Source organism: Peromyscus leucopus, chromosome 8b, assembly GCF_004664715.2.
Source record: "Peromyscus leucopus breed LL Stock chromosome 8b, UCI_PerLeu_2.1, whole genome shotgun sequence".
Lineage (NCBI taxonomy): Eukaryota > Metazoa > Chordata > Mammalia > Rodentia > Cricetidae > Peromyscus > Peromyscus leucopus.
Genome location: NC_051086.1, coordinates 102,123,788 through 102,145,809, shown reverse-complemented (window position 1 = coordinate 102,145,809; position 22,022 = coordinate 102,123,788). Strand labels below are relative to the sequence as shown.

Genomic DNA, 22,022 nt, shown 5'->3' with positions numbered 1-22,022 from the left:
ACCTGCTCCAGAAGAAACCTGTGTCACGTGACACACAAGGGATGGGGAAAACAGGAACTCTTATCCACCTTTTAGCTAGTTCTTTTCCCTTAGGCACACGGGTGAAGTGTGACTCATGTGTTCCTTCTAAACTCTAGCTGTGCGGCTGCACACTTCCTCAGCCACTATGGTTACTTGCACACACAGGCATTCTAAAGGTAAGTCTTGAGGCTACAGGGGTGCAGCAGTCTCTTCACAGCATGAAAATGCCACTCAAAGGTGGACTCCTGAAAAACGGCACTGTTCTCCTTTCAGGTCTCATCTCAGCCAGAGATAACCCCTGGGCAATACATCACCTGAGCCAGGGCTCTCACACCTGGCAACAGGCAGGAGTTAGGAACAGGCAGGGATCATGTTATGGGAAGCAGGTTTTTGGGAAGCTCAGCAGCCTGCATTTCTAATGGTGGTCCAGAAGATGTCCACAAACTCAAGACAGAACTCCAACAGACACTAAATTTTCTTTTCAAGATGTTATTTCCTCCTCCTTTAAAAAAATTAGGTTTTTGGTTGTGTGTGTGTGTGTGTGTGTGTGTGTGTGAAAGTTGCCACACATTATTTACTTCTTAGAAGAACTAGGGCTGAAGTTCAGGCCGCTTAAGATGCTAAAACTGAAGGCTGGAGAGAGGCTCAGCACGTAAGAGGGCTTTCTGACCTTCTGGAGGACCTGAGTTTGCTTTCCAGCACCCAAGCTGAACACTCACGACTGCAATTAACACCAGCTCCAGGGGATCTACCCCTCTCCTGGCCTCTGAGGGTACACACCTGCGAACATGTGACGTAATTCAACACAGACACATATTCATGACCATAAGTAAAAATAAACATGTATATATATATATTTTTTTAAAGAAACACCAACAATTTGGGACTGAGGACAAAAGCTAAAAGTGACATCTCAACATCTGGAATTTTCTTTTCCCCTAGATTATTAACCAAAATTCACAAGAATAAATATTTCCAGAACAGTGACCATATGAAACAAATACCCACTTTTAGCAAAGCAGTAAAATACAAAATGCTGCCTTTTAAAAACCCAGGATGAAGCTGGGCTTGGTAGTGCACACCTTTAATCCCAGCACTCGGGAGGCAGTTGCAGGAGGATCTCCATGAGTTTGAGGCCAGCTTGATCTACAGAGTAACAGGCCAGCCAGGGCTACAGAGTGAGACCCTGTCTCAAATCAATCAATCAATCAATCAATCAGTCAGTCAGTCAATCAATCAATCAATCAATCAATCAATCAACCTGGACATACATCTAACAACAAGCAAAGAAAATGGAACAGTTCTGCAGCCATGGAAACAGATATTTTACTGTTTCTGTTTGTGGTCTTTTTCAGTAATGAGATGTAACCCGGGGCCTTGTAACAAACATACAAAGCAAGTCTTTTACCACCAAGCTGCAGCCTGTACTCACCTCTGCTCAAGTTGTTTAAAGTACAGACTTGGACATCCAAAACAGAATTTTATTTTCAAGATAAAAGCAAAGCAAGAAATGTCACACTACTGTATTTTCAAATCCTAATCCTAAGAAGAAAACAATGATATCATTTATTCATCTTGTTTGGTGGAATGAATTTAAATGGGTGGGCATAAAATGCTATAGACAGGTGAATGATGCTGCAGGTTTGAATGTCTATTACTGTAATGATTGGTAACAGAAATGGTTCAGATTTCAGACTAGGATACATTAGGGACTAGAAACATGAAAGTCATTTATATTCTATATATAATTTTTATGCATTTCCTGAAGGAAATTTTATTTATTAACTGAGGTTCTAGGGAGTGAGTCTAGGTAGAGTCATATGCAAGCTGGGCAAAATTACAGGCCCAGTACATGACAGGTTTTTTGAGACAGGGTTTTTCTGTGTAGCCCTGGCTATCCTGGAACTCATACTGTAGACCAGACTACCCCCACCCCTAGGGATTAAAGGCTTGAGCCCCCACTGCCCAACTTTTTTTTCTTTTTTTGGGCATCAGGACCATAGGCAAGCTAGGCAAGTATATAGTGGGTAGTTGTTCTTTGCCACTGAGCCACAGCCTGGTAGTAATAGTAGTTGTAGTAGTAGTAGTAGTAGTAGTAGTAGTAGTAGTAGTAGTAGTAATAATAATAATAATAATAATAATTTTGAGCCAGGGTCCCTCTACAGATCCCTGGCTGCCTGGCTATCCTAGAACTCACTGTTTAGACCAGACTGGCCTCGAATCCTCATGCTTCTGATTGGATTAAAGGCATGTGGCTGCACGCCCAGCTCAGCCTGGTGATTTTACAGAACAGCCTTAGGTGCTGTGCGGTGTCTACTGCATGTCACCACCCAGCCAGAGGCTTCTGCTAGATGACTGCCATGCTCAGGAGCTCCCCAGCCTCAGAGCTGTAAGAAATAAGCTTCTTTCTTTCGTTTTTAAAAACAATGTAATTTTTAGCCTGCCTAGAATTTGACTGTGACATAACATACATAAAATGTGGAATTTTCTATTTGGAATGTTGTGTTGGTGTTCAAAAGCTCCAGATTTTAGAGCATTATGGATATTATAAAAAGGAACGTTCTGTGGATTTTCCCTTTTATTTTATTTTTGAGACAGGACCTCAGTGAGTAGCTATGGCTGTCCTGGAACTCACAGAGATCTTCCTATCTCTGCCTCCCAAGTGACAGAATTAAAGGTATGCACTACCATTTCCCAGCACAAAGGAACTTAATTGAAATCCATGCTCTCTTTTTTTCAAAAATAAATACAAAGCCAGGCGCTGAGTTTGAAGCCATCCTACAAATGAGTTCCAGGCCAGCCAAAAGACTACATAATAAGAAAGACTGTCTCAAAACAAAACAGCAGAACAAAACAAAATCATTTTGTAGTCATCTATCAAACATGGCAAATACTGTTTTACAGTCTTGGTTTAAATGTATTGAGAAAAAGCATTCTAATTCTAAAAACGTAATTTTTAAAATTAGTATGGGGAAGAGCTGGGTGACAAGAGTGTATACTTAGCATCACCCCCTCAAAGCAAAACAACAATAACAACAAAACCCCCCAAAAAACCCTGTGTTTAAAATAGAGGTATGCTAAACTGGGCAGATGAATCTCTGTGAGTTCGAGGCCAGCCTGGTCTACAGAGTGAGTTCTAGAACAGCTAGGGCTACACAGAGAAACCTTATCTCAAAAATACAACAATTAAAAAAAAAAAAAAACCAGAAACAAACAAAATATAAAAAAAAAGGCATGTTCTAAAATTCAGTGAAAAATATTCCTGTAAATAGAATACTCAAAAACATTTCATTTACTTATGTTCATGTGGATGACACACGTGAATGTTCGTGTGGTACAGGCACATAAATCTATGGATTCATGCGCTGTGTGTGTATAAGAGTGAAAGAGTGCATCAGGTGTCATCTTCTATCACTTTCGACCTCACTCCCTTCAGACACTATCTCCCACTGAATCTGGAGCTAGTCATTTTGGCTATGCTAGCTGACTAGGAAGCTCCCAGGATGCACCTGGAGTTCCAGGCATGTGCAGTCATGTCTGGCTTCTTATATAGGTGCTGGAGATTTGAACTCAGGTCCTTATACTTGCACAGCAAATAATCTTTCCCCACCCCACAGCAAATAATCTTATTTACTGATCTATTTCCATAGCCCCAGGAACCGTTTCTTTCTTTTTTTAAAAAAAAAAAAATATTTATTTATTATGTATACAGTGTTCTGCCTGCACATATACCTGCATGACAGAACAGGGCACCAGATCCCATTACAGATGGTTGTGAGCCACCATGTGGGTGATGGGAATTGAACTCAGGACCTCTGGAAGAGCAGCCAGTGCTCTGAACCACTGAGCCATCTCTCCAGCCCCAGGAACCGTTTCTTATCTGCCAGGTCCAGGCGTGAAGAAGGCTTGGCTTACCTGGTTTGCACAGGGCTGGGCCAGCAGCAGGAGCGCTGGCTCTTCCAAAGGGCACCACTGGTTCAGCAGGATGATCCCATCCACTGCCACTGCTGGGAGGCTTCCCCCACGCTGCTGTGCCATTGTCGACCAGGGGAGACGGGGAGGATGGCTCTCCCCATGAGTTCTCAGCCTTGGAGTGAACACTGGGCATTTCTCCCCAGCCGGATGAAACTGGGGAAGAGGGAGGATGCAAGTGAAACTGAAGTCAAGCTGTGACTTTCCAAATCAATTCAAATACTCATTATTCTGTGCCTCCAAGGGCCCCTGCCTCTGCTGACAGTGACAAGGACAGCGCCCAATACCTGCAACGCCATGGTGTATTAGCTCAGAGAGACCTGAAGAGAAGACAGCACAGGATGGGACCAGTTCTAAATTGTTTGCTCTCAACATGAATATTATATCTCAATTGTGAAGTTTGTTAATTTTCTTACTAAAAATAGTATGGAATTAGATCCCATGACATTCTTTATTCTAATAAAATGGAGTTACTTACTTATTAATGACACAAGGACATGTAGCAACGAATCATTTTAAATTACAAGCTCTCTGTTGAGCAACAGTTTAAGCAAATTGTCAACAATAACTGGTAAGTTAGCCCAATCAGTTACTGCTGGCAACTGCTACCTGTAATTACACAGAAAGCGTAACCAAAACTGGAGAAGCAGTTCTACAAATTTAAGGGGTAATTAAATGAAGAAAACTCGCACAGCTGATACTGTGGTACTGTGGCCAATCAGCAGAAAAGTACTGAGTCAGCAGCCGAACGAGTGAGCAGTGATTCTCCTGGTCTGGTATTCCTCCTCTTCCATGTCTTTGGAAGGCCAGACTACAAATTACTAACAGAATAAGTAAGAAAGTTAGAACTAAGTATAAATAGTCAGACCATAGTAATTAGTTAATCCATTTTTGTGGAAAGTTTTGGTTTCCGTTAAAAATCAGTAGAAAAAGCCGGGCGTTGGTGGCGCACGCCTTTAATCCCAGCACTCGGGAGGCAGAGCCAGGCGGATCTCTGTGAGTTCGAGGCCAGCCTGGGCTACCAAGTGAGCTCCAGGAATGGCACAAAGCTACACAGAGAAACCCTGTCTCGAAAAACAAAAAAAAAAAAAAAAAAAAAAAAAAAAAAAAAAAAAAATCAATAGAAAATCCTACGCAGCAAAGAATTCACCACCTTCACATTTAAAGCCTTGGGGGTAAGTGGAATAGTACTTGCTGACTGGGAAACCAAGCAGTTTCTGTGGGTTAAGCTGATCTCTAGTCTAGCCTCCAGAAGAAATGTGACACACTGAAACCTATTAAAATAGTTCTGGTGCAAAACAAGCACTTTCAGTTTATAGAAAATCATTTTAAATGCACAGCATTAAAATCATGTCCATTGTTTAGTTTTCATTGTTAGAGCAATCCTGACATCTTTTGTAAAAAATGTTGTATGGATCAGGCAGACCAAGCTTTATTTACATTTAAAACATTGGTATTAAAATGAAGAATATTATCTTTCAGGGCTGGAGGATGAAGCTTAGTGGGAAAGTATGCAAAACACCCATGAGACCTGTGTTCCATCCTAAGCATCCCAAGACAAACCACCTACCCACCCACCAAAACCCCCCTCTGAAACTTTCAAATACTTTCATTTTTTGCCAAAAGTTTTTTTTTCTTTTATGTGTGTATATCTGTGTGTTCACTTTTATAGGAATTCTGGGGGCCACACTGTATTTCCAACTTTGTTACCCATTTATTTATTTTTAAATGAAGGTCCTGTAGTGGGAGCCTATGAATGTGGTTCACAGGTTTTCACATAGGTGCCGTTCTCACTTCTGTAGCAGATCTGCCAATCCCCATGGCCCTACAAAATACAGAAAAGCAAAATCTACCCACCCTACCCACAGCTATAAAAAGTACAAATCACTCCAATCACTTCTCTGTTAAAAACTATTGTAATGTTGCTGAAAACTGAATCCCTCTGCCTGGTGACTGAAAGGTAATTTTAGAGTCCCAGTCTTAGAACAGAGTTGTCATGGTGTCTTGCTGATGCACACTGAAGAAGAGTAACAAAGTTCCTAGGATGGGGGTCTTGAAGCTTGCAGCTCTAGTTTCTGTTGCTCTTAAGACTTCAAAGATCACCAATCACTGACCTAGGCAATCATGTTTTCCCATGTTTCAGTGTAGTGAATGGGAGACATGCCTCTTCCATGATTAACTCACATGATCTCACCTTAACTCAGTCTTTATAAAACCTTTTAATATTTGTGTCAGAAAAGTAAGCTTTGGATCGAGTAGAAGTGATGTAAATGCAAATTCAAGCTTGTAGTTAGCTTCAGCCTTTCTGGACTTTTAAAGCCAACCACAGCCTTCCTGGTGAGCAGCCTCAAACTTGCTACAGCTATCACAGGTGGCCCCAAGGAAGGAAGAGCAGGCATTCAGCAGGATGCAGAAGAACTCTTGAATAAGCTCCTCAAGTGCAATCTTCTCTTGCTCAGATTTCAAGACTCTCACATGGAGCTAATATTTTACTTTGGCACCATTGTGTGTCTACAGGCTCAGGAAAAAGGTGACAAACTGAGACTTCTTTTGATGTTGGACAATAGCTCAATCTCCATGAGCCTATGGGGGTCACTCATCATGCTTGGATCAACTATATGCTCTCCTCCACATGCATCTTTCCTTAACACCAATACCTCTAAAAATGATCAGAGCATTTAGGTGAAATGATAATGATCAAGGATGAAATAAAACAGCCTCTGGAAGCCAAGCACAGGGCCAAAGGCCTGTAATCTCAACATTGGAGGCCAAGGCAGGATGATCACTGCAGGTTCTAGGCCAGCCTGGATTATGGAGTGAGACTCAAAGAAAAAAAAAAAAAATCAGATACCCACTCCTCTACAAACAAACAAAACCTAACCCAATCCAGGTCCCACAGCTACACTTGAACCAGCTGAGGACCTGTACCCTGAACAGTTATATTAGTAGTTACTGCTTCCTGTGTGTCTGCAAGCTACTTAGCTGTCATAGATATGTCCAAGTATACTAGATAATTAGGCTGCCTGGCATTGTCAGAATCTGCTTTAACCCTTAGAAACATAAATACTGTGTTTACCCCTTCTTGTTCTTGGCCATTTCCCACTAGAGGTCCCAAGATAAGGGACAGCTTCAGGTTCTGCCAGACAGCCTGACCCAGAACAAGCAATCAGGTAATGTCATCAGGAAGGAACACCGTAAGTGCAGTGCAGTAACTTGGCGTCCTGTGTCAGTAGGGCCTGTGAGCGTTCCATAAGTAGCTGAGAATCTGATACAATGACAGGCACAGAGACACTTCTTCAGGCTACCACTGCTGTTCTAACCCCAGGGTGGGGTGGGGGGTGAGTCAGGTCCAAACAAGACAGTCAGCCAAGTTACATAAAATTTCCTAACAGACATGGATTTTACTGAGACTCCCAGAAAACTAGTATCAATGTAAGAACAAGACAAAACTGTCTTGTAGAATTTACAAACCTTATAAGATTAAATACACAATGTTAATGGAGAAGTTAATGGAGTGCCATATTTTGTAAGACAGAAGAGATTAATTTCACTGTTAATGACTAGCAATTTAAAAAGCGACTTAAAATCCAAACTCTGAGATAGATGGGGATTATGTAAAACCAGCACAGGTCAACAGCAAAGCAGTAAAATACCTACAAAACACTAAGTTTACCAACAACAAAAATGTGGTCAGCCAACAAAAATGTGGCCAGCCACTAAAAATGATGGCTTTTGTTGTCTGGACTGAAGGGTTTCAGTAGCGCCATGAAGAACCTGTGCCTGTGCCCCAGCTTCATCAGATCCAGCTTGGTAGCTGCTGTGGCTGTCAGTCAGCTGTTTGTTATTTCTCTGGGGTCAAAGAACAGCTTCACCTAACAAGCTTGCAAAGACTTGGGCTCTGGTGACTTGGGACTCTGAGGTAGCTTGTGTTAGGTCTGAGATCCAAATACCACAGTGGTAGAAGAGAGATTGATATTCTAAGAAAAATACAAACACCATCACCTGCTATACAACACACTAATCTCGACAGTTTCTACACAGGGACTAACCAGATGGAAAAAAAAAAAAAAACCAAACATCATTTTGTCTTTGTTAATGGTATCTAAACTTACAGCAGCCTCTATGATAACTGTTACAACTCTAAGAATATGCAGACTCCAGAAGCTGGCGTGACACAGGGACTTTGAAGTCTGTGTCATATACATTTTTCTGCATTTGTATTTGGTAGTCATGTATGCTTTGATGAAACAGTTACACAGTGAACTCTTGTAATCCCAGAACTGGAAAGACAGGAGGAACCGATGTAGTTAAACTGGTAAGGCCTTGGACAAGAACTGTTTCTTAGGTGTTCTTTAGATGATGCCTGAGGTTTCCTCCAGTCTCCATACACATGTACACACATTTACACGCATCTGCACGCACACCAGTGCATACATGGTGAGACTACTCATCATGCTATGAGGGCCGTGGTAGTGCCCCTTCTCGTTTTTGGAGACAGGGGCTGTAACTCTGGCTGTCCTGAAGCTCACCACGTGGCCCAGGGTGGCCCCCAAATCAGAGATTCCCCTGCCTCTACCTCCCGAGTCTTAGAATTTAAGCTGTGAACCATCACCCTCAGCTTGTGGTGGCCATTTTCAAGTGCTAACTCTTCTCAGAGTGCTTTCCATCTTCATCACCACATGTCACAGTGTAGAGACTTGGTTCTACTGGCCTCTCCCACTACACTGTGTCAGTCATTATGCTTTGAACCAGTTTCTCACATGTAGTTCTGACTGGTGTAGAACTTACTATGTATTATATAGTCTGGGCTGGCCTCAAGCTTCTGACCCTTCTGCCTTTGCCTCCTGAAGACTGAGATCGGAAGAATGTACCATTATACCATATTCTCCATACACTGCATTTTAATTTTCAAATCCTCCTTCTCTGGCTCTCCTAGAACTCACTAAGTAGATCAGGCTGGCCTTGAACTCACAAAGATCCATCTGTCTCTGCCTCTTGAATGCTGGGATTAAAGGTGTGCACTACTCTGCCTGACTTCCTTCATTTTTTTCTCCCGTCAATTGTCTTTCCTCCTCATTTTCTTCATTCTTTCAAGTTCTTAAAATCTGAGTTCCTACAGTCATTTCTCAGTTAAAAAAACAGGAACTGGGACTGGAGGGATGGTTCAGCAGGTAAGAGACTTGCAGTTCTTCCAGAGGACCTGAGCTTAGTTCCCAGTCCCCATGTCAGGCAGCTCACAACTGGTCTCTGGGGCACCCGTATTCATGAAAACACATACCCACCTGTAAACATATCCCTACACATAATCAATCACACAAACAAACAAACCAGGAACCACATGTTCAGATGCTGAAGCAGCAGCCAGTTAATGTAATTTGGTTCAGCAGAAACTGGGCCCAGAACTTTTGGTTAGTGATCACAGTTACAGCGTGGGGCTCTCTGGGCTGGTACAAGCGTGTGAAGGGGAACATGACACCAATGTTTCCTATCTTTCAGGCTTCTAACAGACAGAACTCTGCCTTTTTCACTAAAAATGCTGATTCACAGAAAAACATGCACCAACTGGGAACATATATGGGTTTGAGTGCAACCTGTGACATTTCATTCGGGGACAGAGGTGCAGACAGACCCATCCAGGATTCCTATGTGGCAAGCCAACTGTGGAGTGCAGCAAACATACCACGCGGATGAGTACAGAAGGGGACACTCCTCTTGTCCCAGAATCTGTTCAGTGCCCAGGTTTCACATTTAACCCACAGCATGGTCCCCTGGCTTCCCTCATCACCCTTCCTCATGTCACATACAGACTTCACCTACTTTGGCTCTCTTACTGGCCTGCAGGCCCCACAGGGCAGGGGCTTGGCTGTTTTGCTACCTTCTGTGACTCTTGCATGAACACTGCCTAACCCAGGATAGGCCCTGCAAGGGCTAAACAATGACCATTTTACCCACTGTATCATTGTCTGGCAGCCCTTTGGGCAATCTGTTAGCAATCTGTTCCATCTTCTACACAGACATCACGTCTCTGCTCTCAAACCTTCTCACCTCATGGCTAGTACTGGTGTCCTTAAGCCCCTGGCCTCTTAGATGGCCTGTCTGGTCACTCACCCTTTACTCTTCTACAGGTTGGAGCATGGATCTTCTTCCCTAGTAAACGAGGGATCTCTCCATTTGCATCCATACTCTTTTCTACTGACTTTAAAGTGTTCCATTCTGCCACTTCAAGTATTTTCTTTGTGGGGCTGGAAACTGAACCCAAGGGCCTTCAGGATGCTAGGAAAGTGCTCAGTCACTGAGTCACAGCCCTAGCCTCTCGGTATCTCTCTGTTGACCGGAACTACTTCCTCAGTTACTCTCACAGCTGCAGCTGAGCTAGCTCTGCGCTGAGATTTCACCTTTCAAATACATACTTTGGTGTTATCCCTTCCTACCTGAATCTCCTGCCTCCTGCGCTCTGGAAATGCCAGCAGGAACACCATTACTTGTATCCTGCCACAACTCTGAGTCCCTTCTTTGCTTTCCTAGTTACTGTTCCTTTTAAGCACCCCTCCATCTCACCCTGCCACTATCCCTCTAGGCTGCCATCGCCTGCTTCCCCATGCAGATTCCCACTGATGCAATCTTTGTTTTCTAGTAAGAACAACCAGTTCTACAAAAAGGAAGTCTAAGTTGTCAAGTTCTGAGAACTGATTCCTGTTTCTATAAAGGCCTTATCTGTCCTTGGGCCTCTTCTCAGGTTGCTCATTGCTGTAAGGCTTTCTTCATGATGTCTAACCACTCAAGAATCCCTCCTGTTCTTCCCATTTGTTCCCTGTGTACCACATAGAATGGGTGAGGAAGATGCAAAGAGCTCGCCACTGGTTCTGTTAGCGGTATGGAGCAAGGATACTACTGATGGTCCATGTCCATTCAGCTCTTGTTCAGTAGTCTGACTGGTCAGAACAGTGTTTTAAGCTAACATCTTTACTTTTGTTTTTTAAAAAAAATTACAATTGCTTATTTTTGAAGGATAGGTAACTATGGAGTACCGGTGGAAGTCAGAAAACAACTTGTGGGAGTTGGTTCTTTCCTTCCACTGTACAGGTCCCAGGGATCAAACTCCTGTTTTCAAGGCTTAGGAGCAAGCACCTTTATCTGCTGAGCCATCTCAAGGCCACTTTAGCCAGTACCTTACATGGGGCAGTCAACCAGCACTCAGCACCCATTCTAATGGCCTCTCTAAGCCTCTACCTAGGAACACCGGGCTCAGGATGACCACGAGAAACCTGTAAGACATCTAGGTGGGAAGACTTCTTCCTTTTGTCATTTATGGTCTGTGGTGGTATTGTGTTCACCAAAATATTGTGTACTCTAATAAAAATATCTGGGGTCAGAGAACAGACAGCCACTAGATACAAAGGCTAGAAAATGGTGGCACTCACACCTTTAATCCTAGCATCCCAGAGATAGAAATCCCTCTGGATCTCTGTGAGTTCAAGGCCACATTGGAAATAGCCAAGCATGGTGACACGCCTTTAATCCCAGAAAGCCAGCCTTTAATCCCAGGGAGTGGTGGTAGAAAGCAGGAAGATATATAAGGCGTGAGGGTGAGAAACTAGAAGCATTTTGGCTGGTTAGGCATTTGGCTGGTTAAGCTTCAGGCTTTCGAGCAGCAGTTCAGCTGAGAGCCATTGGGATGAGGACTCAGAGGCCTCCAGTCTGAGGAGACAAGACCAGCTAAGGAATTGGCAAGGTGAGATAGCTGTGGCTTATTCTGTCTCTCTGACCTTCCGGTATTCACCCCAATAACTGGCCTCAGGTTTGATTTTATTAATAACAACTTTTAAGATTCATGCAACAATGGTCCATTTAAACTCAAGGGAAGTCTGAAGAGATGGGTTAGTGGGTAGAGTGGCTGCCATGCAAACGTGTAATTTAGGCCTGCCTGTAATTCCAGTACTCAGAAGCTGGACAGAGAATCCACGGAGCAAGCTATCTAAGGTGGACTAGTTGAACTGGTGAGCCTCAATATATAAGGTGGAATGTGATTGAAAAACACATGTACATCTGTCCACTCACATGTTCATATATGTATGAATATACATATACACACAAGCACACTACATATACATACATACACACACACCCCAAAAAAAACCAACATAACTATCTCCCTCAACGCCCCCCCCAAACCCCCCCCCAAAAAAATACAAAACAGGAAGGAAAAGCTGAAACTAGGAACAGGGTTCTCCACCTGGGACCTAGTGACACACGTGGAAGAGCAGTCCTCAGGACAGACTAGCTTTACCAGGAAGTAACCAGGTTTTAAGGCCGATCCAAGAAGAGTGTGACCCAGCTCACTTACAGAGTGCAGTTCTGGATGAGCGGACTGCAGCCTCTGCTAACTGCACAGTATGCTACATACTTAGAGCAAGGACTGCAGCCTCTGCTAACTGCACAGTATGCTACATACTTAGAGCAAGGACGCTCTGAGCACAGCATCCTGAAGTTCAAAGCTTCCCAGAAGACCACTAAAAACACCAGAAATCCTAACTATAGGAAATTGCTGTAAAAAATGAGGAAAGCTCCTGTAGAATGGGCACACAGACAAAGTACCCTCAGTCAATTGCTCAAGTTCTACACTATTGTCTCAAGGACAAAACTTTATGCAACTACAGAAATGAGGCTGATTCAGGCCCTGGCTGTCCAAGGAAGAGCATGAGGCTAGGAAGTCAATCTGTGGGGCAAGGCCTCTTGAAGAAGCTTCTAGTTCCTCACTTGTATTAGAGGTCTTGGAACACAGCTATGAGCTGGAGAGTATTCCCTTCCACATACAGGGAGTACTATGGTATAGTTCTCACAAACCGTGTTTACAGCATAGTACTTTGTACCATGGACCAATATTCCAGATAGAAACCTGAGGATCCTGCTGGTTCTTCAAAGTCCACCTGCATTGCCTATGCTTTAACATGGGTTCCTGTTCGCTCAATCAAGTTGCCTGTGCCTCTGGCTGGATTATCCCAGTATCTTCTTTTCCACTTGCACAGAGCACAAACTCCAAACACAAGTCTTAGTCTGATTTTGAAATTTGTCTTTCAACTGAAATAAAAATATGACTTGTATAATACTCAAGTTTTAAAAACATTGTTTCATTTTTAGGGAGGGAGTTTCTTCACTGAAACTATCAGTGAAGAAGTTCTGTTCCAGAACCATTACATCAGGTTCTCGGGGACTGACAGCCCATCCTATGAAGTGCCAAGGCAATTTAAGGAAAGCCAGGGCTGAGAACCACTTGTTTTATCTAGTAATAGAGACGTCTCTCGAAAGAAATGCTAATGCAAGGGGTCCAGGCTTCACTGAAGAGGACTCTGCCTCTTTTCTCCCAAATCTCATTGGTGCTGGCCCTGTTATGCAAAGGTTGGATTCCAGTATGGGACAGACTCAGACTATTTGCACAGCACAGGGCAGAAAAACGAGCTTATACCTGGCTGTGGTATTGACTAAGATCAAGTAATGCTTCATCGACTGGGCAAAGGCCAAGGAAATGCACAGAACCATGAACAAGTGGTTTAGGCAGGCAGAAAGAATACAGCTGCACAGCAGAAAGATTTCAAAGTTGCTCTTATAAAAGGATGTCATCTGCCCAACGGTTCCATTACCGACAAAGAACCCAGACGAGCAGAGTACAACACAGCAAAACACAAGTTCAAAACAAAATTAGCCTGTGGTTGTTGGAAGAATGATGAAAAGACCCAACTGGCTAGAAACCTTGGCTGTATTGAGCATACCCAGTGCTTTTCTTGGAGAGCTACTACAGGATCTTGCTTTGTTTGTTCCCTTGGAAAACAGCTACACTAGTCATTTGCTATGAAAGTACCAGTCCAAGGATTCACACATAGACACAGAGTACACACCAGTGATATGACCAGAGGGCCCCGACCATACCTGGCCCGAGCAGTGGTGACCGATTCAGCTGAGTGCCAGCCTGGTGTGAAGGTGGCGTCTCAGCCTGGTGTGTGGTGCTGCTCGAGGTGGGGGTCGTGGGAGTGGCAGGGGTTGTGGTACTGCTCTGGATGACTGGATTGTTTCTGTCCCACATGTTTACAGTTTTATTGTTGTAGGTGCTTGGGTCCCCCCAAGCTGAGGTACCATCATCAATTTCCATTTTGCGTCGGATGGATGGTGGGGAAGGCTCCTCCCAGCCAGTTGCCTCACTGTTGTCCTTCTGCTTGACTGGCAGTGGCCCCCCAATCCACCCTGTCCCTGTCTGCTTAACAGAAGCAGCTCCTCCCCAGTTACTCACATTGTTGTCTTGAGGCTTGTGAGCCCAGTTCTGCTGGGTACCAGTCTTGAGAGACTCCCCCCAATTTGTACCTGGATTCACCTTAGCATTTGTGCCGCTGCCCCAGCCACTGGTCCCAGATCTCGTGGCATCATTCCAACCAGACCCTGACCTATTACCATCAGCATCCCATCCAGATCCATTTTTCTTCCCATCCCCTAGATGTCCAAGGACAGATGATGAATCTGCCCAGTCTCCTGCTCCTGCACTCCAGGCTGGGTTTGCTCTTTGTCCGTCTCCCCAGTTTTGGGATTTGGGTTTCTGAGGTTCACCCCAGGTGGGTGATTTGTCCTCTTGGTTTACGGTCCCACTCCAAGCATGGCCACTCTTGGTGGCAGCAGCATTGTTAACAGCAGTAGAGCTTATTGAGTCCCCCCAAACTCCTGGGCCAGTTGGTGCTTTGTTGTTGCTGTCTCCCCAGCTTGTGTTTGCTGGCACGGCGGCAGGTGGCGAGCTGACCCACCCCGATACTGAAGAGGTATTTGTACTGTTCATGATGGCCCCATCACTCTTCCCCCCTGAGTTTGAAGGCTGAGTAGCTGCACTACCCCAGGCCTCTGTCCCATTGTCATTTTTCCTCTCAGACCTGGGGGACTCTTCAAATTCCCAGGCAGTGTTTTGCTTTACAGGAGTCTGTCCCCAACCAGTATTAGACAGAACTCTTGGGTCAAGATCGTTCCTTGGCAACTGGATGTGCCCTTGGTCTAGAACCCCCTTGTCTCGCCTCCTGCCCTCTCCTGTTCCTTCCCTCCCAGTGCTTCCTTCATTATGATTGCCAGACCCATCGCTGCTTCCTTCACTTGTAGTTCCAGAAGATGCGGCTTTGGCCCACGAGTTCATGTGTTCACTGCCAGGCTGCAAGGCAGGTGTCTGGCTGGCGGCACTGGGACTGTCCCACCCTGTTGATCCTTTCCCATTGATGTCACTACTGGAATGCTGGTTTGGGGGCTTCCCCCACTCCCCATTCACACCATTAGAAGTGCTTCGGTTGGGGTGGCCCCAAGCTCCTGAATGGATATTACCAATGCCATTGTTGCCATTGCCCCTTCCCCAGGCAAGGATGCCAGGACCTGCAGGAGGTCCCGAGTCCCAGGCACTCCCTCCACTCCCTTCCTTTTGCACAGCACTGCTGGATCCATTCTGTTTAGCACTTAATGCTGAGTTCACAGTGTCTCCATTCCCCTGATTGAACCCAGAATTGTTATTTCCTGTGGTAGGGTTGCCAGGGGACAGTCCCCACACAGAACTGCCCAATCCTTCCCCACCACTTCCACTGCCTTGAGAGACTGATGATCCATTAGCACCAGGAAGGCCTTGCAGGTGGGGCGGGATGATGGCCCCCATACCAACAGCCATGCCCCAGTTTGGCAGTCCGTTTGTCTGCATTGCATTGATAGGGTTTGGTGAAGAGTTCATGGGGTTAGTGTTATTTGGTCCATCAGTGTTAAGGTTCTGAGGTTGTACGCTGAAAGACACATTCTGAGAAGTGGACGTCTGTGGTTCTGTGCTCTCTTGGGGCAGCAAGTTTCCCCAGGCACCTAGGGTGCCCACTGGGTTCCCATTCTGGCTGCTCATATTCTGACCTATGGCACTGACTGGACTGCAAATACTGGAAGGGTTGCCTGTTGCCACAGTTCCTTCATGCCCGAGTACAGGCCAGGCAGCTGGGTTGGCATTAGGATTAAGGTTGAGATTAATGCCCGCATTGGAGTTGGAAGCACCCCAACAATTTTGACTTCTCCCATCTCCGATCATGTTGTCCATCTTTCCATCTCCACCACCAACAGAGCAGTGAGTCAGGCCAGAGCTGGAGCCTGTGGCTACACCCCACACTCTGGCCACACCTCCATTCCCGTTGGTTCCACTTGCCCCAAGGGCACTCTGATTCGAAGGGCTTTGGACGAGTGCACCACTGGGGCCATTATTGCCATTTGTCTTCTTGGGATGTCCTGTGAAGCTGCCCGGGGCGCTCCCTGTAGCCATGCTACTGTTCTCTGAGCCACAGTTGGAGGCAGGGTCAGTGTCTGTAGGACATGCTGAGGCAGACTCAGTCTCAGTTACTGGGGTGGACGGCCACACCTCCTGCTCAGTCCTGTCTATGGTCACTTTATCCCAGCTGCAGTTGGCTTCACTTCTGTAAGAGGGCTGCTGTCCCCAGTGGGAATTTTCATAATGATCTGCCAATCCACTGTGACCAAGATCTGAAAAAAGATGAAATGAAACTCAAAATTATATTCTCCTCCCATTTGCCAATGAATCAACTAAGAACTCTAAGAACTAGTTTTGGGCGATTTTTTTTTTTTTTTTTTTTTTTTTTTAAAATCTCAAGTTTTCAATTCTAAATGACTAATGAAAAAAAAAAAAAAAAAAAAAGCCTTAAAGGGGTTGTGAGTGTTGGCTCAGTGGTAGAGCACCACAAAAAACTACAGGACAAACAAACCCTTAAGACTTAGCATGTTTTCTTAACAGTTATATTGATGACATTATGCTCATTGGACTAAGTGAGTAGGAGGTAGCGACCAAAATTCAAGGATCTTCTACCTCAGTGAAATCCTTAGGAATCCAGTAGTGGTTTCTGGCATGCAGCAGTATTCCTTCTAAGGTGAAGGGTAAGTTATTGCACCTGGCCCCTTCCACCACCAAGAAAGGACAACATTTAGTGGGCCAATTTGGATTCTAGAGACAGCATAACCCCATTTGGGTGTGTGACTCCAGTACATACACCAAGTGACTTGGAAAGCTGCTAGCTTTGTGTGGGCTCTGCAACAGAAGGCTCTTCAGCAGGTCCAGGCTGATGGGCGGGCTGCTCTACCACTTGGACCATATGATGCAGCTGACCTGATGGTATCCTCCTGAGGGGTCATGGCAGGTAAAGATGTTGTTTGGGCTTTTGGCAAGCCTCTATAGGTGAATCACAGAAGAAACCTTTGGGATTTTGGAGCAGAGCTCCACATCATCTCCACCCTATTATTCTCCATTTTAAAGAGAGCACTTGGCCTGCTATTGGGTCTTAGTGGAAACTGAACATGTGACAATGGGCTACCAAGTTACCATGCGACTTGGGTTGCCCTTTATGAGCTGAGTATTAGCTGATCCATCAAGTCATAATGAAGGACGTGTAGAGCAGCAATCCATTATCAAATGGAAGAGGTATATATGCATGATTGAGCCTGAGCAGGTCCTGAAGGCACCAGCAAGTTGCGTGAAGAAATTGCCCGAATGCCTATGGTTTCTCCTCCTGTAACAATGCTACCAAGCATGCACCTATAGCCTCAAGGGGTGTTCTCTCTGATTGGCTGACTAAACAAGAGAAGACTGGTTTACTGGTGGTTCTGCACGTCATTCAGGCACCACCCAGAAGTGGACAACTGCAGTATTATAACCCTTTTGTTGGGACAACACTGAAAGATACAGGTGAAGGGAAATCTTCATAGTGGGCAGAACTTCAGGCAGTACACATGGTAATGCACTTTGTTTGGAAGGAGAAATGGCCACATGTGCAATTGTTCACTGATTCATGGGTTGTACCAATGTACTGGCTAGATGATCAGGGACTTGGAAAGAGCACAATCGGAAAATTGTTGAGAAAGACATCTGGGGAAGAGTATGTGGCTAGATTTCTCCAAACAGGTGAAGGAATGTGAAGATATTTGTGTTCCATGTAAGTGCTGATCCAAAGCCGGAGAGGAGTTCAGTAGTCAGGTAGATAGGAAGACCTGTTCTGTGGACAATGCTTGACAACATGGACTTTCATTCACCAAGGCTGATTTGGCTACAGCTGTTGCTGAGTGCCAGATCTGTCAACAGCTGAAACAACACTGAGCCCCAGATATGACACCACTCCTTAGGGTGACTAGCAGCAACCTGGCTGGTGACAGGTTGACTACACTGGACCACTTCCTCTGTGTAAAGGACAATGCTTTGTCCTTATTGGAGTAGATACTTATTCTGGTTATGGATTTGCCTTTCCTGCACATAATGCTTCTGCCAAAACCACCGTGATTCATGGACTTATAAAATGCTGTATCTACCATAATGGTATTCCACACAGTATTGCTTCTGACCAATGTGGTGATATTTTGAACAAATAAAATTGCCTGAAGATCAGAGGACAGAATAAGCCACTAGATTAAACACAGAGGTCAGGCAGTGGTGGTACACACCTTTAATCCTAGCACTTGGGAGGCAGAGGCAGAGATCCTCTGCATTTCTGTGAATTCAAGGCCACAATGGGCTACATGAGATTAATCCAGTCTGAAAAAGAAACAGAGCCAGGCAGTGGTGGCATACACCTTTAATTCCAGCACTTGGGATCACACACCTTTAATCCCAGCACTAGGAAGGCTGGGACAGGAAGTGATAGGGCTGGGCAGAGAAAGGAATATAAGGTGGGAGGAGACAGGAATTCACTCTCTTGCAGAGGATCTGTCAGGCTGAGGAGTTGGTGAAGTAACAGGTGGTAGTGGTGGCTTCCTCTGCTTCTTTGATCTTTCAGTTTTCACCCTGATATCTGGTTCTGGGTTTTTATTATGAGAGCATTTAGGATTCGTGCAACAGACCAAGGAACTCATTTCAGCCAGAGAAGTGCAACAGTGGCCCACGATCATGGATCCACGTGTCTTACCGTGTTCCCTACCATCCTGAAGCAGCTGGCCTGACAGAAAGATGGAGTGGCCTTTTGAAGACACAGTTATAACATCAGTGAGGTGGTAGCAGCTCGAGGGCTGGGGCAGCGTTCTCCAGAAGGTGGTATATGCTTTGAATCAGTGTTTAATATGGCATAGTTTCTCCTATAGCAAGATCCACAGGTCCAGGAACCAAGAGGTGGAAAGGGGAATAGTTCCACTCACTGTCACCCCTAATGACCTACTAGGAAAGTTTCAGTTTCCTGTTCCCAAGACCTTACATTCTGCTAGTCAAAAGTTTTGGTTCCAGAGTGGGGAATGCTTCTGCCAGGAGACACAATATATTCCACTGAACCAGAAGCTCAGACATCCCCCTGGCCATTTTGGGCTTCTTATACCCTTAAGCCAACAGGCTAAGGAAGGAGTAACAGTGTTAGGAGAGGTGACTGATGCAGATTACCATGGGGAAAGTGGATTGCTTCTCCACAATGGAGGTAAAGAAGGATTCTGTCTGAAGTGCAGGAGATCCTTTGGAGAGTCTCTTGGTGCTACCATGCCCTGTGACTAAAGTCAATAGAAACTACTACAAGCAATCCAGGCAGGATGACAAAGGGCACAGACCTGTCAGGAATGAAGGTGTGGGTCCCTACTCCAGGAAAAGAGCCAAGACCTGCTGAGGTGTTTGCTGAGGGTGGAGGAAATGCAGAACAGGTAGTGGAGGAAGGTAGTTATAACTACCAGCTAAAGCCACGCACGGAACCAACTGCAGAGATGAGGATTATAACTCACAAAAGTGTTTGTATAGATATTTGTGTTTCTTTTCCTCAAATTCTTTCTTTTTTTCTGGTTTTTTGAGACAAAGTTTCTCTGTGTAAGAGCCCTGATTGTCCTGGAACTCACTCTGTAGACCAGGCTGGCCTGAAACTCACTGAGATCCACCTGCCTCTGTCTCCTTAGTGCTGGGATTAAAGGTATGCGCCCTTTCCTCAATTTCTTTATCATATAACATCAATTAAGAGAGTATCAGTGGTTATCATATTTAAGTTTTCTAAAAGAATATTCTGGGGCTAAAGAGATGGCTCAGTGGTTAAGAGCACTAACTGCTCTTCCAGAGGACCTGGGTTCAATTCCCAGCACCTACATGGTAGCTCACAACTGTGTGTAACTCTAGTCCCAGGCAATCCGATATGTCACACAGAAGTACATGCACATAAAACACCAATGCACAAAAAATAAAAATAAATTATTAAAAAAACTAAGAATGTTCTTCAAGTGACATTGCCACTTTTCCTAAAATTTCTAATGCATTTGTAGTTGTACAAGGAATAGTTACATCATGTTAGGTGAAATTATGGCCTGGTTAAATATATAATGTGATTGTACATGGGATAGTTATATCATGTTAGGCATAATTATGGGTTATTGTTTTCATTCTGAAATAAAGAATGGCATTTGATATGATTATGTGTTAAGTCGACAAGGGGTATACTTGTGATAGCTATTCCTGGTTGCTGACTGCATCTGGAATGAACTAAAACCCAAGTAGGTGGGTACACCTTTTCCTGAATTAAAACATCTGAAGTGGGAAGACACACTTTTAATCTGATTTTTTTTTTTTTTTTTTTTTGGTTTTTCAAGACAGGCTTTCTCTGTGTAGCTTTGCACCTTTTCTGGAACTCGCTTTGGAGACCAGGCTGGCTTTGAACTCACAGAGATCCGCCTGCCTCTGCCTCCCGAGTGCTGGGATCAAAGGCGTGCGCCACCACCGCCCGGGTTAATCTTATCTTTTAAGGGGGGATATCCACCTTTACTCTGGACCACACCTTCTGCGGGAAGCCTACCTAAAGAACATGGGTGCACCAAGAATACACTCTTTTGCTTGCTCTCTAGCAAGTCTGTTCCTTCACTGGCACTACAGCACAGTTCTTTGGAATTCTGGTGTATACTGAAGATCAGCTAAGACATGCAGCCTCGTGGACTGAACAACTACTGGATTTTTGAACCTTCCATTGGTAGACAGCCATTGCTGGTCTAGCTTTTAATAAATTCCATATAATAATTTTCATTCTGTAAGTTCTGTTCCTTTAGAGAGTTAAGGCCATGTGTGAAGAACTATCATAGTCACTGGAAAGAACATGCTGTGGTCACATCAACCTTTGAAAACAGAGAGCTTTGCTGCCTGACACAAAAGCAATATATCTGGAAGGGGTTGGCATGCATGGAATCCCACTGCCTAGTCCTCAGGTATTTCTGGTTGTCCTGTGTAGCACAAGTACTTTCTTTTTCTATCTTTTTTTTTTTTTTTTAAGATTTATTGATTTTCTGTATCTATAGATATTTTGCCTGCATGTATATATGTGCACCACATGTGTACCTGATACCTATGGAGGGTGTCTGAGCCTCTGGAACTGGGATTGCAGACCACTGTGATCTGCCATGTGGGTGCTGGGAATCTAACTGCAGTCCTCTGCCACAACAAGTGCTCTTAGCACTGAGCATCGCTCCAGTCCTACATGAGTTTCAAAGGCTAAAATCTACCTCTGATACCCAGAGCTGACAAGGGAGGATCCTCACTTCTCTAAGACATCACACACCTACCAGCACTCTGAAGAGTTCCCACAGACACCAGCTTAAGTGAACCTCACAAACAAACCTTGTCTATCTTGCAAGAGAAGGGAGAGGTGAGGGAGGTGGGGTGCCTCACTGAAGTCTGGAACCCCTAAGTAGTGAGGAATTAAAACACATGCTTCAGAACATGATTCGTCCTGCTACCTATCACACACACTCTATTATCAATAAACTCCCCTTAAAAAAGGAAAGATAAATGGGGTTCAAGTGTAATGCTGAATTCTCTTCTTGTGTGGCTTCTGTTCTATAAATAGGAGTCTCTATAAAAATCTAAGCAACATAGCTGTCTTAAGTGATTAAATCAAAAAGGATTAAATAACAGCAGGAAGGGAAAAGCTCCCCTTTTGATTTTTAAATATCCAAATGTTACCATATGAGGATAAAATTTTCTAGGTGAAGTAGTTAATACATACCTCCCCAAAACTACAATAAGCCAAGTTTTCATTAGTATCAAA

At 44.5% G+C, this 22,022-nt stretch overlaps 1 protein-coding gene across 3 annotated transcripts in view; it reads right to left on the bottom strand.

Moving 5' to 3' along the window:
* The window catches only part of Tnrc6c (trinucleotide repeat containing adaptor 6C), an 81,390-nt gene that overhangs the window by 37,216 nt on the left and 22,152 nt on the right, over nucleotides 1-22,022 (bottom strand). For all 3 annotated transcript variants that reach the window (XM_028892557.2, XM_028892558.2, XM_037200853.1), the window contains exons 4-5: nucleotides 13,918-16,515; nucleotides 3,937-4,149 (exon numbers count right to left, since the gene is read on the bottom strand). In XM_028892557.2, the coding sequence (XP_028748390.1) occupies nucleotides 3,937-4,149; nucleotides 13,918-16,297 (2,593 nt within the window). In that variant the 5' untranslated portion in view covers nucleotides 16,298-16,515. The remainder of the gene's footprint in view (nucleotides 1-3,936; nucleotides 4,150-13,917; nucleotides 16,516-22,022) is intronic.